The sequence below is a fragment of the Saimiri boliviensis genome, chromosome 5 (assembly GCF_048565385.1).
Source record: "Saimiri boliviensis isolate mSaiBol1 chromosome 5, mSaiBol1.pri, whole genome shotgun sequence".
Taxonomy (NCBI): Eukaryota; Metazoa; Chordata; class Mammalia; order Primates; family Cebidae; genus Saimiri; species Saimiri boliviensis.
In genome coordinates, this window is record NC_133453.1 from 79750949 (window position 1) to 79766154 (window position 15206).

Sequence of the window (15206 nt, forward strand, 5' to 3'; positions counted from 1 at the left end):
GATTAATTTAGAAATGAGCATGAGCTTTGACCTAGCTAGTTAACCAACTTATCTGCACTTCAGCAAAACAGAGATAATACCTCACGGGGCTATTGGGAGCATTAAGTGGGAACTCCACGTCTAGTCCCTATTACAGGCATGGTTCATCTTCGTTTCCTTCCCTTTATTCTCTTCACACAAAATGAAGGGTAATTGTACAACCAGAAAACATGTAAATACCACCTTATGTGTATTGGATGTTTATGGTTACTGAGCACATTCATATATATGCTGATGTTATAAGGCTAAAAATCTGTGTGTTTTTCATAATACCTCACAAATCTCCCATCCAAGCAAGATCAGGAGTCATATTTGGCTTAAAACTAAGTCAAGAAAGAGTTTGTTGCTGAATACCAAGATCTTAATAGAAAAGTTCTTATGATCTTGGATAATAAATATGAGTATTGCATATAAATGTGATGTTGAAATGGAAGTCATTGTTATTGCCTGTCATTTTGGAGGTTATTAGTGAAGTGATCTTATGTTGTTCTTAGCTATTATTTTGAAAATCACAACGGACAAAACATTCTTTAAATTACTGAGTGAAAATCCATGGCATCCCTTTAAAAAGTTTTTCTTTGAGGATGCTTAAGCACATAAAAGATGATTAGTATGTGTTTACTGGGTCAGTGGTTTCCTCTGCCTGGCATGAGATGAGTGAACAAGCATCTTCAGAGTAAGTCCTCATTCCGCGATCATCATGTGGATCAGAGTCTAGGTTTCCAATTTTGAATTGCTATGTTCTACAAGCCTTAGATGAGGTGCCTCTGCCTTCCTCCCTGATGTCAACTTTTACCATTTTTCCTGCCATTCACTCTGTGTATCCACAGAGTAAACAGTATCTGAGTATTGGAGTACCAACACCTCTGGTCCTTCTGTGCATACCACCTTCCCCCAGTCCTTGGCACAGCTGCCCCCACCTCCACCATTCGGATCTCTCTTCATGTGTCAGCTCCTGAAGCCTCCTGGAAGACCCACATCCTCCATCACATCTCCATGTTTTATCTTTTCCAAGCCTTTCTGAATGCATCATGTTTATTCATCTGTCTTGTTTGTTGCTTCTCTTACCAGAAGGAAGCTCCATAACAGCAGGGATTTTTACCATCTTGTGGATTTTTGTTTTGTTTTGATTTGTGTCTCTTCACTTTATTCTAATTTGTAATAAAAGGATAAAAAATAGGTGAGTTATTTTAAAAAGTAGATGGGATAAGTGGATTGCAGTATTTTTCAAATTATGTTACCTCTGCTAGGTGCTCATTTCATAATTGAATTCAAAGCCTTAAATCATCTTAATCCATTGATGCCCTCTCCCCTCCCCTCCCCTCCCCTCCCCTCCCCTCCCCTCCCCTCCCCTCCCCTCCCCTTCACTTCCCTCCCCTCCCCTCCCCGCCTCTCCTCTCCTCTCCCCTCTTCTCCCCCCTCTCCTCCCCTCCCCACCTCTCCTCTCTTCTTTTTTTATTTTTCCCCCCCGCAAGGCAGAGTCTCTCTCTGTCACCCAGGCTGGAGTGCAGTGGTGCAATCTCAGCTCACTGCAACCTACACCTCCTGGATTCAAGAAATTCTTCTGCCTCAAACTCTTGAGTAGCTGGGATTATAGGTGCATGCCACCACGCCCGGCTAATTTTTATATTTTCGGTAGAAACAGAGTTTCACTATGTTGGCCAGGCTGATCTCAAACTTCTGACCTTGTGATCTGCCAGCCTCAGCCTGCCAAAGCGCTGGGATTACAAGTACAACCCACCATGCCCGACCTGATGCCACCTTTTCTGACTCTTGTGTATGGCACAGTGATGTTTTAGGGGAAATTATCTCAGATTAAATATGAGTATTTTAAAATAAATTATGAAATGCTAATGTTTATCTTCCAATGAAAAGGTGAATTACAATTAGGTATTATTTCAGGACTTCCTTTACTGTTGATAATCTTTTAACAAGTTGCTTATGTGATGAAAACTAGTTTTGCAGCATGGTTACTACTTTCCACAGTTTTTCATTGTTCATATCATGTATTTCATTCCTTTTTTGGGTTTTTTTTTTTCATTTACATATATATATTTTAGAGACAGGGTTTCACCATGTTGGCCAGGCTGGTCTTGGACTCAGACCTTGTGATCCACCTGCCTGAGCCTCCCAAAGTGCTGGGATTACAGGCATGCACCATCGAGCCCGGACCCTTTTGTGGGTTATTTAGATTTTGTTTGTTTGTTTTGAGAAAAGGTCTCATTCTGTCACTGAGACTAGAGTACACTCAGGGCTCACTGCACCCTTGACCTCCCGGGCTCAAGTGATCCTTCCACCTCAGCGCCCTAAGTAGCTGAGACTGCAGATGCATGCCACCATGCTCTGCTAATTTTTAAAAATTTTTTTATAGAGATAGGGTCTCACTTTGTTGCCTAGGCTAGTCCTGAACTCCTGGGCTCAAGTGATTCTTCTACCTCAGCCTTCCAAAGCTCTGGGATTACAGGTGTGAACGGCTTTGCCTGGCCTGTTTTAGATTTTGAGGGCAAATCTCTAAGAAAATGGATCAATGATGCCTAAAGAGAAAGATACAGATTAACAATGGCACACCCCTTCTATGAACAAATATTATAACAGCCTTTCTGAAGAGGGAAGTGATGAGAGACTATGGAGGTGGATGTCTTGAAAGCTAGATTGGGAAGAGTGAAGGAGAGGGGATGGAGTGTCAGAATACCTCAGTTTCCTTGGGATTCAGAGAGATCTTGCAGCTCAGAGTACAGCCACAGAATCTCTGGATTCGTTAGGGACTTGGAACAGCCACTCCGTCCTCCATACATTATAAATGTCATAAATAGCCCCTCATCTTCATCTGTCTCTGCTACAGTTGCTCTTGCAGAAGGTATGTGACTAACTCACATCTTAATGGGAAAGAAGCAAAGGTCTTATTATTGAAAATGAAAAACAAAAAGAAGTCTTTGCCTTTTCTTTTGTTAATATTTAGAACAAGTATGTCCCAAGAATCACTTCCTCATGTGCTTTTTTTTTTTTTTTTTTTTTAGAGAGAGAGAAAATGAGCACTTAAAAAGGAACAGAGAGTTCTATTAGGTTTGACTAATAATGCAAAGTATTCCTGTGGATATGATGTTATCTTCCCTTAGCATGTGATAATTTTAGGCAGAGGATCTATATAGAAACTTTTGGAGTTATGCTAAATACAACTTTTAAAATATTCACGAGGCTCCTAAATTTCTGTATATATTAAATAATTATAAAATTATAAAATCCCTAAGAGTCATTTAGGTGCACTATTAATAACAGCCTATCTTTCAGGACTATTGTGAAGAAATAAGAGTAATAGAAAGGCCCTTTACAGAGAGCTCAGTGGGCAGGTTTTTAATTATATCAGGATTATAGCAAAGCTACTTAGCACTGAAGACAACATAATTTAGCCTTTTGCTCATGAGGTGCATGAACGTCAACAACTCTCCTCACAGGAGTTATCCAGCCTCTATTTGAGCACTGTTCTTCTCAAAGTAAAAATATATCTTTTAAGTAGTGCTTACAACTTGTTTCTGGGGCACACACACTGATCTGTAGCATGAGAAAAGGGATTCCATGTTGAATTAACTGGAGTTACTGCTAATGCTGAAATGAGCCTAAGGAGAAGGCAGTTGAAAGTTTTGGGGAAGTGAGCCAACAGTCTGTTTTCTATTTTTCTATACATAGCCTGTTTAAAAAATTTTTTTTGGTCTTGTCACATACGGATGCTCCTTGACTTAGAATGGGGCTATATCCCAATAAACTTGTAAAGTCAGAAAATCACAGGTTGTCCCTCATTGAATTCAGGGCCATTTCTGTGTTGCTTACTTAGTTATTCAGCAGTGGTCTTTGAGTAGATGGTTATCATCATCATCATCCTCATTCCCATACTGTGCAAACACCGTGGCTTTGTGTTTGCTACTCCCTCTGTTCTCCCAAAATATCCATGTCCATGTGACTTTTCCCCCTCTTATCTTTACACACACACACACACACACACACACACACACACACACACACAATTGGTTCTCTGTTTCTCTGGAGAATCCTGACTGATACAATTAAGCAACAGGATAGTATGGAAATAAGACAGTGTGACAATCAGGGCTGGGTTATATGAGGCATTGAACATCTACCTTTGCCCACCTTTGAAACATTCACTCTGGGAGAAGCTACCTGCCATGTCATAAGGACCCTCAAGCACTCCTGTGGAGAAGTCCACTTGGTGAGGAACTGTGGTGCCCTGCCCACAGCCAGCACCAACTCACCACCCACATGAGTGAGCCTTCTTGAAGCTGACCTTCCAGCTCCGGTTCAGTGTTCAAATGGCTGCAGCCCTAGCCAGCATCTTCACTATAGCTTCATAGAGACCACAAGCCAGAATCACCCAGCCAAGCAACTGCTTTTGAATTCCTGACCCAGAGAAACTGTGTATAATAACTATGTTTCTTGTTTTAAGCTGCTATTTTTTTTTACATAGCAATAGACCATAATATACCATCTAACATTATTTTATTATTTTTCTTCCTTTTACATTTCTGTCTCAGCTAGAACATGAATTTCCAGGAGGGCAGAAATTGCTTTCCTTTTTGTTCACTGTGGAATCCCATTCACCTAGCACAATTTTTTAACAGCAACCCCCTCAGATAGGTACTGTTATCATTCCCATTACACAGATAAGGAAACTGGGACACAGTAAGCTTAAATAAAATATCTAAGATTGTGTAGTCAGAGCCAGACTTTTCTCCACAGCCTAGTGGGCTTAACCAGAGTACTGTATTGACCCACTTCTATGCATCCCTTCCAGTGTTATGTTCAAAGATAGAAGGATAGTTATTATCGAGAATCTAATTAGATCTCAGACATGGTCTCTGCTCTCATGCAGTTAACAACCATTTGGGAAAACAGGATGCATATCAGATAGCTGCTATATAAAGCAGGATCTAATGAGTGCCATGTAAACAGGTATAGGCTGTGAGAGGGTTACACGTTTCGTTTTCCAAAGAAGAATAACTACTCATAGTTCTTTTTTTTTTTGAGACAGAGTTTCACTCTTGTTACCCAGGCTGGAGTGCAATGGCGCAATCTCAGCTCACCGCAACCTCCGCCTCCTGGGTTCAGGCAATTCTGCCTCAGCCTCCTGAGTAGCTGGGATTACAGGCATGTGCCGCCATGCCCAGCTAATTTTTTTTGTATTTTTAGTAGAGACGGGGTTTCACCATGTTGACCAGGATGGTCTCGATCTCTCGACCTCGTGATCCACCCGCCTCGGCCTCCCAAAGTGCTGGGATTACAGGCTTGAGCCACCGCGCCCGGCCAACTACTCATAGTTCTTATGATTTGTGCCATGTTATTCTCAAAACCCTAGCCACAACTAGTTGGAATAAGGGTGATTTCCTTAGCCAAAAGCTGACTACTCTAGGCTAAGCATCAGCCCAAGATGGGGCCTAGTATATGAACTCTAAGCCTATTTGACTGCTGAGATGGTATCCTCAGCTTTCTTATTAGCCATATAGCTGTACAATAAACCTATCATCTGGTAGCCTGAGCATGTCTTTAGTCCTTGTTACAGAAAAGGCCTCTCATGTATAAGGCAGTTTAAAAGTCTTATAGATGTTCAAAGGAGTCATAGGTTAGAGGAAGATAAGGGTTAGACACTTCATGGAGAATTGACATGTGAGCTGCCACTGAAATAGGAATATCCCTTAATCAGTGTTTTAGAGATCATATCTTCAGATCATTTTAATTCATAAAGTATAAAGAACTACATGTTTTCACAGCATGGCAGGAGCAAAAGAAAAAAATAAAATATAAGTGTACAAATAAGTAATCTTTAAGTTTTGCTTGACTTGGGTGTTGATTATATTTTTGTGAACTTACTAGACATTTTATTTTATATAAATGGTATTTCAAAAATTAATTCATTGTTGTATATTGTCAAGTTATTTGTTATAAGTAGAAAATACTATCTATAGTTTTGACTAGAAATAATACAAAAGTGCATTTCTGAACTTGTGGTTCAGTGATTGCCAATGATTTATAAAAGTGTTTCAGGTGTCATTCAATGTGGTAATATAGTCAGTTTCCATTTCAGTTTTTTAAAATTCTGTAAGGTAAAAGAAAAAGAGCAATAAAAGGAACCAGAAGAAAGTGGAAGAGGGAAAAAAAAAAGAAAAAAATTATCAAAGTTTGCAATTTAGTCTCTGCCCTTTTGACTTTCAGTTTGTGTTTTATTCTGGAAATGACTACTTGTGTCCTCTGTCATGTCTCTGGCAGCAGAGAGGAAAAGAAGGGAAGAAACCTGCCTTTATACCCTAGTTCACTCATTCAATGAATATTTATGGAGATCTTACTAGTACCTATAACTGTGCTTTTTATCATCTGCCCTTTGCCTGGATTTTTTTTTCTTTTCTCTTTTCTCCGTGGCAACCTCCTATGTATCCAGTGAGATGTAGCTCAAATATTGCCTACTTTTTGAAATGTTCACTTATTCTACAAAGTCATACACTCCTTCTATATCTCATAGCATTTTACCAATCCTATCTTCGTAATATTTGTTATGTCTGTCTGACTCTTCCATCACTCGACCACTTTAAGTGCAGGAGACTTTTATTCTTTCTCTTCACCTCTTAGCACTAAGCATTATACCTGACACATAGGAGTTGCTCAGCAAAGATATGGATGATAGGTAGCTATCATTTGTTGATAACTTGTTTAAAAGTATAAAAGATGGAATTTTGCATCTGGCTACCATGGAGTAGGTAAGAACAACTGGAAGATCTAGATTAAATTCCATAAGAATCATATATGCTGGCATCCGAGAGCTGCTAAGGAAGTTTGCTGAGCTAAGCCCAAAAGTCTGTGTGTTCTCCTTAAGAGAGCTGGTAAAATCTTAAAGAGCTAAAAGCAGATTAAGAGTTTTTGGCAATCTCATGGTGTTGAGGAAACAAAAAATATGCGTCTTGACTCACCAAAGAGAAGGTGGCTCTAGTTAATATCCAGGCTTTCAAAGATCTGTAAGCACTGGGCTTCACAAAGACTAGAACACCTCTTCACGTGGACTCAGTCCCTGCCGATAAGAATCCTTTCTAGGCCGGGCACGGTGGCTCAAGCCTGTAATCCCAGCACTTTGGGAGGCCGAGGCGGGTGGATCACAAGGTCGAGAGATCGAGACCATCCTGGTCAACATGGTGAAACCCCGTCTCTACTAAAAATACAAAAAAAATTAGCTGGGCATGGCGGCACGTGCCTGTAATCCCAGCTACTCAGGAGGCTGAGGCAGGAGAATTGCCTGAACCCAGGAGGCGGAGGTTGCAGTGAGCCAAGATTGCGCCATTGCACTCTAGCCTGGGTAACAAGAGCGAAACTCCGTCTCAAAAAAAAAAAGAAAAAAATCCTTTCTAGAGGAAGATAACATCACTTAGAGGTGCTACAATTTTTCATACAGTGTTTGGCATTAGATAGAAAGCTACCAGACAGAACAAAAAAAAGAAAAAAAAAACCGGCTTAAGGGGATGTGAGGGTACCAGAGAGGAGAGTAGAAAACAGACTTAATAGGTGACCTTGAAATAAGAGTTACCAGAAATGGACTTTAAAATAACTGTGATAAGTTAAAGAATATAAATACTAAAATTATAATTTTAAAATATAATCAAATTGAAATTTTAAAAATATAATCAATTGAAATTCTATAACTGAAAAATCATTGACATTATAAACTCAATAGTTGGGGTTTAAAAGCATGAAAAACTGACGTGGGCTTGGCACAGTGGCTCACGCCTGTAATTCCAGCACTTGGGAGGCCAAGGCGGGAGAATTGCTTGAGGCCAGAAGTTAGACGAGACTGGGCAATATAGTGATACCCCTGTCTCTACAAAAAAAATCAAACAAACAAATTAGCCATCTGTCTACTTGGGAGGCTGAGGTGGGAGGATCACCTGAGCCCAGGAGTTCAAGGCTGCAATGAGCTATGACTGTGCCATTGTACTCTAGACTGGGTGATGGAGAGAGACCTTGTCTCAGAAAAAAAAAAAAAAAAGAAAAAAAAAAAAAGAAACCCTTACCCTCAGTTAAGTTACAACTTAAGAGTGTATTAATAAACCAGAAAGAATGAGATTATAGTATAAACAGTATTGAAAAAAGCAAAAGGGATATATAGGACATGGTAAAAAGTCTAACATAGATGTTATTTGAGTCCCAGAAAGGGAGGAGAGAGAGAATGGAGTAAAGCAGTATCTGAAATGGTAATGGCCAAGAACTTTTAAACAGTGACCAATGAAAATAAACCAGAGATTTAAAAAGTGCATTGAATTCTTAGCAGGATTAAAAAAAAAAAAACTAAAACAACAGCGTACCACTGTAAAACTCATAAAAACCAAAGACAAAGAAAATCTTTAAAGCCTCAAGAAGGAGAAAAAGCACATTACTGTCGAAAAAGCAACAGTGAGACTGACAGCTAACTTCTCAGTAGAAATGATGAAAGCCAAAACAACAAAACTACAGTCATTCATTGCTTAATTAACAACAGGGATACATTTTGAGAAATGCAGTTTTTCATTAGGCAATTTTGTCATTGTGCAAACACTGTAGAGTGTACTTACACAAACCTAGATGGTATACCTACTACACACCTATGCCACATGCTGGAGCCTATTGCTCCCCAGTAACATGCAGAACCTACATGGCCGTGTTACTACTATACTGAATGCTGTAGGCGGTTTCAGCACAACGTAAGTATTTGTGTTTCTAAACATAGAAAAAGCACAGTAAAAATAATGTTATTATATAACCTCATGGGGACACTGCTGTATATGCAGTCTGTCATTGATCAAGATGTCATTATATGGTGTATGACAACGTGTATCTTAAAGATAAGCTGTCATTCTACAATTCTGTATTTGCAAAGATAGCCATCAAACATGAAGACAATATAAAGACCTTTTTTCTTTTTTTTTCTTTTGAGATGGAGTCTCACTTTGTCACCCAGGCTGGAGCGCAGTGGTGCAATCCTGGCTCACTGCAACCTCTGCCTCCTGGGTTCAAGCAATTCTCCTGCATCAGCCTCGCTAGTAGCTGGGATTACAGGCACCCACCACCACATCCAGATAATTTTTTGTACTTTTTAGTAGAGATAGGGTTTCACCATGTTGGCCACACTTGTCTTGAATTCCTGACCTCGGGTAATCTGCCCGACTTGGCCTCCCAAAGTGCTGGGATTACAGGCATGAGCCACTGTGCCCAGCAGAGACATTTATAGGATATCAAGAACTGAGGGAGTTTCCAGTAGACGTACACTTAAAGAAACACCGAAGAGATTTCTTTAAGTAAATGGAAAATTATCCCAGTCAGAAACACAGAAATGCGAGAAGGAATAAAGGGCAACAGAGAGCATAAATATGTATTTAAATCTAAAGGAACAGTGGCCAGGCAAAACAGCAATAAAACAGTAAGATAAAGGAAATGAAGTCAATGAAATTAAAATATTGTATGTTTCTAGGACTGCCTATGAAGTGGTAAAAGTACTGATTGATTTTAGGTATTAAAAGAGCAAAGTCACATATTGTAATTTTCAGGGTACCTACTACAGAAAAAAATTAAAGAATATATAATTCAGAAGCTAAAAGAAAAAGGATCAAATATAAAATGTTTAATACAAAAAGAAGACAATAAAGGAGATAAAAGAACATAAAATAAGTAGGACAGATGAGAAACAAATAGTAAGATGGTAGATATAAACCCCAATTCATCAGTAACTACATTAAATACTACTGGAAATATTTCAATTAAAAGACAAAGATGATCAAGCTGGATTTAAAAAAAAATACTTGCTGCTTGCAAGAATTGTAATTACTTTGAAAAAGTGTTTGGCACCTGTAAAAGCTGTACATATCCACACTCTATGGCCCCAGCAATCCACTTCTAGAAATGTACTCACAAAAAGTATGCATAGAAAGTTTAAAGCAGCATTACAATAGCCACAAACTAGAAACTACCCAAATATTCATCAACAGAAGAATAAATAAGTTATTAAATAAGTCTTAAATAAAATGATTTCAAAAGTAACATTTATCAAAAGAAGCCAGACATCAAAGATGTATGATTCCATTACTATACATTTCAAAACCAGGCAAAACTAATCGATAGTGTTAGAAGTTAGGTTAGTGATGACCTTTGGAAGGATGGTGAGCAACAGGGGTTAATGTTCTGTTCTTCATTCCTCTGATTATTATATGGGTATGTTTACTTTGTGAAAAGTCACCAAAACATTAAAGAAAAAAGAAAAAAAATTCACCAACTTCTGTATTTATAACTTGTGCATTGCATGTATGTTTTATTTGAATAAAAAGTTTACTTTTTAAAAATTTATCGGGAAAGGTATTAGAATTGTCAGCAAAGTCAGTTCACTTGTATTTTAGTACATAAGAAAGTTGGCCAGGCATGGTGGCTTATGCCTGTAATCCCACCACTTTGGGAGGCCAAGGCGGGTGGATAACCTGAGGTCAGGGGTTCGATACCAGCCTGGCCAACATGGCGAAACCCCATCTCTACTCAAAATAAAAATTAGCCAGGCGTGGTGGCATGCACCTGTAATTCTAGCTACTCGGGAGGCTGAGGCAGGAGAATCACTTGAACCCTGGAGGCAGATGTTGCAATGAGCATGAGATTGTACCACTGCACTCCAGCCTGGGTGACAGAGTAAGACTCCATCTCAAAAAAAAAAAAAAAAAAGAAAGAAAAAGAAAAAGAAACTTAATGTGCTTCAGGAAGGAAAGGTTGAACCCACAGGAAAGAAAAGTGTCTGAAGATGTTGAATAGATGATAAATTAAGTTATTTAAGGACAAGTAAGAGCATTCATTCATTCAGCTGAATAGTTTAAGTCTTTATTACAATCCAAGAGATATCTGAGCTGTTAGGAATCCAAAAATTAATAAGGCTCAGTCCCTATTTTCAGAGTGGTCACTGTCCAGGAGAGAAAGCAAATGATGATATATATGTAAAAGCTCCATATTTTAAACTTTCCTTGTACAAGTGAGGCACTGTGCTGTGCAGGTTTGCAGCATCTTACCTGATACAACAATCCACTGAGTTAGATGTTATCTCTTTTTTCCTAAGGAAACACAGGAATAATAGAAGTTGTCCAAGTTCTCACCAAAATGAAAATGGAAGTCTGACTTTAAAGCCATGTTCCTGCTGGTACTTTACACTTCCAGTGGATGTTGTACAGTGAAATTATATGCAAACGTCAAAATTAATTCTAGTGGGGATGTCTTGGAGAAGGTGGTATAGATTGCCTGAGCCTCAGAAGATGAGCAGACAGAGAATAATGTTTGATGGCCTAGAAGTGGATTTGAAGAAATAAAAATATTTTCTCTGAATAAAGGCCAGACTTTCAAAGAAGGTGGCAGAAATATATAGTGAACCTGAGATAGCTGAGGGCTATTTCTCAGGGAGAGTATCTACCTGCTCAACGTACAGACTTTGAACCAAGTGTCTTTTTTTCAGACAAACAAAGTTATCTGGCATCTCCAATTCCTGACTCTTTTCTGGACTTCTTTGCTTTGTAAATGTTGGTATCATGTAATTGTATAGCCAGATTGCTTTAATTTAATGTTTCATAATGAACATTTTTCCCAAAGGAAAGTGCTTGTTGCAAAACACCATATCTTTAAGCCAGCATAGTGGGAGAGTTCTAAATTCCTGCCAGAGTTAAACCCAAGGTAGTCATATGTGTAATTCAAGTGCTTATGAAACAGCTGGAAGGAAAAAGAAACTTGGATATAAAATAAATTATAGGTGGGCACAGTGGCCCTTGCCTGTAATCCCAGCACTTTGGGAGCCCAAGGTGGAAAGATTGCTGAGTTCAGGAGTTCAAGAGCAGCCTGGACAACATAGTGAGACTCTTATCTCTACAAAAAAATTAAAAAATTAACCGGGTGTTGTGGTATGTACCTGTAATCCCAGCTAATCAGGAGGCGGAGGCATGAATCCCTTGAGCCTGGGAGGCAGAGGTTTCAGTGAGCCAAGATCATGCCACTGCACTCCAGCCTGGGTGACAGAGTAAGACTCTGTTCTCAAAAAAAGTCTGATACAGTAAGTACAAATATAAGGGACACACTGCTTCCTTTTAAAGGCAAGACCGGTATGTTGAACATCCACTTCTGTTCAACGCTCATTATCAAGAAGTTATGAGACTTTGAAGCAATCTAGCTTGGTGGCCATGTGCTCTGTGCTATATAACAAGCTGAGGTCAGGCCAGGCGTGGTGGCTCATGCTTGTAAGCCCAGCACTTTGAGAGGCTGAGGTGGGTGGATCATGAGGTCAGGAGTTCAAGACCAGCCTGGTCAACACAGTGAAACCCCGTCTCTACTAAAAATACAAAAATTAACTGGGCGTGGTGGCAGGCGCCTGTAATCCCAGCTACTTGGGAGGCTGAGGCAGGAGAATCGCTTGAACTGGGAGGTGGAGGTTGCAGTGAGCCCAGATCTCGCCACTGCACTCTAGCCAGACTCCATCTCAAAAAAAATTTAAAAAAAGAAGCAGCTGAGGTCAGTACCGGGGACAATATTCTGAGCTTAGTAAAACTGACAGTGTGAATCAACTTAGATTAATGTAGCTAATTGGTAAATTCTGATCTTTGTGGTAGGGCTTGCTTCTACTTGTTTATATTAAAAATGTAATGCACAACTTAGACTGGGCATGGTGGCTCATGCCTGTTATTCTAGCATTTTAGGAGGCCAAGGCAGGTGGATCGCTTGTGCTTAGGAGTTTGAGACCAGCCTGAGCAACATGGCAAAATCCCGTCTCTGCAAAAAAATACAAAAATTAGCTGGGCATGGTGGCACATACCTGTAGCTGGGACTACAGGTATGTGCCACCATGGAGTAAACACTTGCAACCAACCCCATGATGACCTCATCAGAACTTATGTTCATACTGAGATGAAATTTTATTCCTCATCTACCTTATACAACAAGTTGACCTCCAAATTCTTGGTTTTGCCCAGAGGGATCACAGCCCAGACTTTAAACCAGTTAAGCTGAGGTGGGAGGATCCCTTGAGCCCAGGAGGCAGAAGTTGCAGTGAGCTGAGATCATGCCACTGCACTCCAGCCTGGATGATGCACAAGACCCTGTCTCAATAAAAAGCAGAACTTAAACATAAAATGTCTATATAATGCTAACCAATTAAATTCTAGAGTCTACGCTTAAAAATGCACATCTTTATAATAAACAAAAAGAGACCAAGATAGAGGTGAAGGAGATGTCCCTTTACAGCAAGAGAGGAAGAGTTATAGTCCTATTTTATTGAACTACCTCAAAGAATCTACTTTTGAAACTGTTATATGCTGCAAAGATAACCTTCAAAGAAAGATCTCATTGGTTGTCTTCTAGATAGTTTGTTACCTTGGTAATAACACTAATTTACATGTCTGAATTCCTAAGCAACCTAAAAACTTTTATCTTTCCTCCGTAAAGTCGAAGAGGATCATTGGCACATTTCTCCTTTCCCATATATTTAATGGAGAGAAACAAATTCCTGTTACACTGGTTGATTTCTTATTTTAATAAAGATTTAACAAAGGAAATTGCCTTTATGTGTGTGTGAAACTTTAATATCTAATATCCTTATCTTCGGGAATTTATGTAATTCTTTTTCTCAAGTTATTTAACATAGTTTTTCTTTTTTCTACACAGACTGTCCTTCATCTGGTTGGATTCAGTTCCAAGACAGTTGTTACATTTTTCTCCAAGAAGCCATCAAAGTAGAAAGCATAGAGGATGTCAGAAATCAGTGTACGGACCATGGTAAAAGGCTTATTCTTTTTTTATTTTTTCACAAATTAGTAAATAACGTTCATTAATTTCTTTAAAAATTGATTCTGTCACATGTCACTTTTAACTGGGCCCTGAGATTTAATATACAACTTTTATTTGACAACATACAAGCTACAGGCAGTGGAATTGGGTATATATTTAATCCTGGAGTTGGAAGACAGGTGTTGGATAATACTGTCCAAAGCCAGGTCTATTTAACATGCATATCCTATGCCAGGCACTGTGCTTAAGCACAGCATATACTTTACTTGGCTTTAATTATCATAATAAACCTATCAAGTAGTATATTATCATTTCATTGAGAGATGAAAATTAACTTAGGTTATTTGTTCAAGGTTACCCAGGAAATAGTTGACAAAGCCAGGATTTTAACCCAGGTTTGTTGGATTTTAGGCCTAGAGTTCTTAATCACTTAGTTCTTCTGCCTGGGAAGCGCTGAAGTCAGATTACACGGTACATGAATTAAGACCGTAGTAAAGAAGAATACATTAAGGAATAATTATAAAAAGGCTGTTTGCTACAGCATACTCTGTGTTCTCTAGGAAATAGATTTATAACTTCACATTCTAAAATATTTTAAATAAAAATGTCCTTTTTTCTTGAGACAGGATCTTGCTCTGTCACCCAGGCTTGAGTGCAGTGGCGTGATCATAGCTCACTACAGCCTTGAACTCCTGGGTTCAAGTGATCCTTCCATGTCAGCCCCTTGAATAGATAGGACTACAGGCAAGCACTAGCTATTTTGTTTGTTTATAGAGACAGGGTTTCACTAGGTTACCCAGACTGGTCTGAAACTCCTGGCCTCAAGTGATCCTCTTGCCTTGGACTTCCAAGGTGCTGGGATTACAGGTGTGAGCCATTGCAACCAACCAAAAAAAAGTCATTTTTTAAAAACTGTGCTTGGATGCTATTTAAATATTTATGGGCTATTTTGGGCTATTGGGCCCAAAATGTATTCTTTTGTTGAGCTTCTAATTATTGTGACACTTGTTAGCTCAAACTAAAACTGTGATTGACTAGCATCTTTTTCAACCCAAATATCTAACCTGGTGATATAAGAGTCCTGATTCTTTAAAGGTGCTTTTTATTATTGTTAAATTCTTCAACAATATAACATTTGGAAGAATGTATCAAATTGTATTAGGGATACCTTAATCAAAATCCTATACATTTATTATAGGAGGAATAAATGTAAACACAAAAGTTATTTAATCTTATTAAAGTACTTAATACATATATATTGTTTCCCTTTGAAAAAGTCTTACCTGAACATAGACTCTGTGAAAACAGTATGAAATTTCCAACATGCCAATATGGTTTTATTTCAAGGCAGT

General features: G+C 38.9%; 1 protein-coding gene across 2 annotated transcripts in view; it reads left to right on the plus strand.

Annotated features, from left to right (window-relative positions):
* LOC101046877 (CD302 antigen) overlaps window positions 1-15206 on the plus strand; it is a 180980-nt gene that overhangs the window by 149458 nt on the left and 16316 nt on the right. For both annotated transcript variants that reach the window (XM_003921945.3, XM_010329845.3), the window contains one exon: window positions 13732-13842. In XM_003921945.3, coding sequence (XP_003921994.1) covers window positions 13732-13842 — 111 coding nt within the window. The remainder of the gene's footprint in view (window positions 1-13731; window positions 13843-15206) is intronic.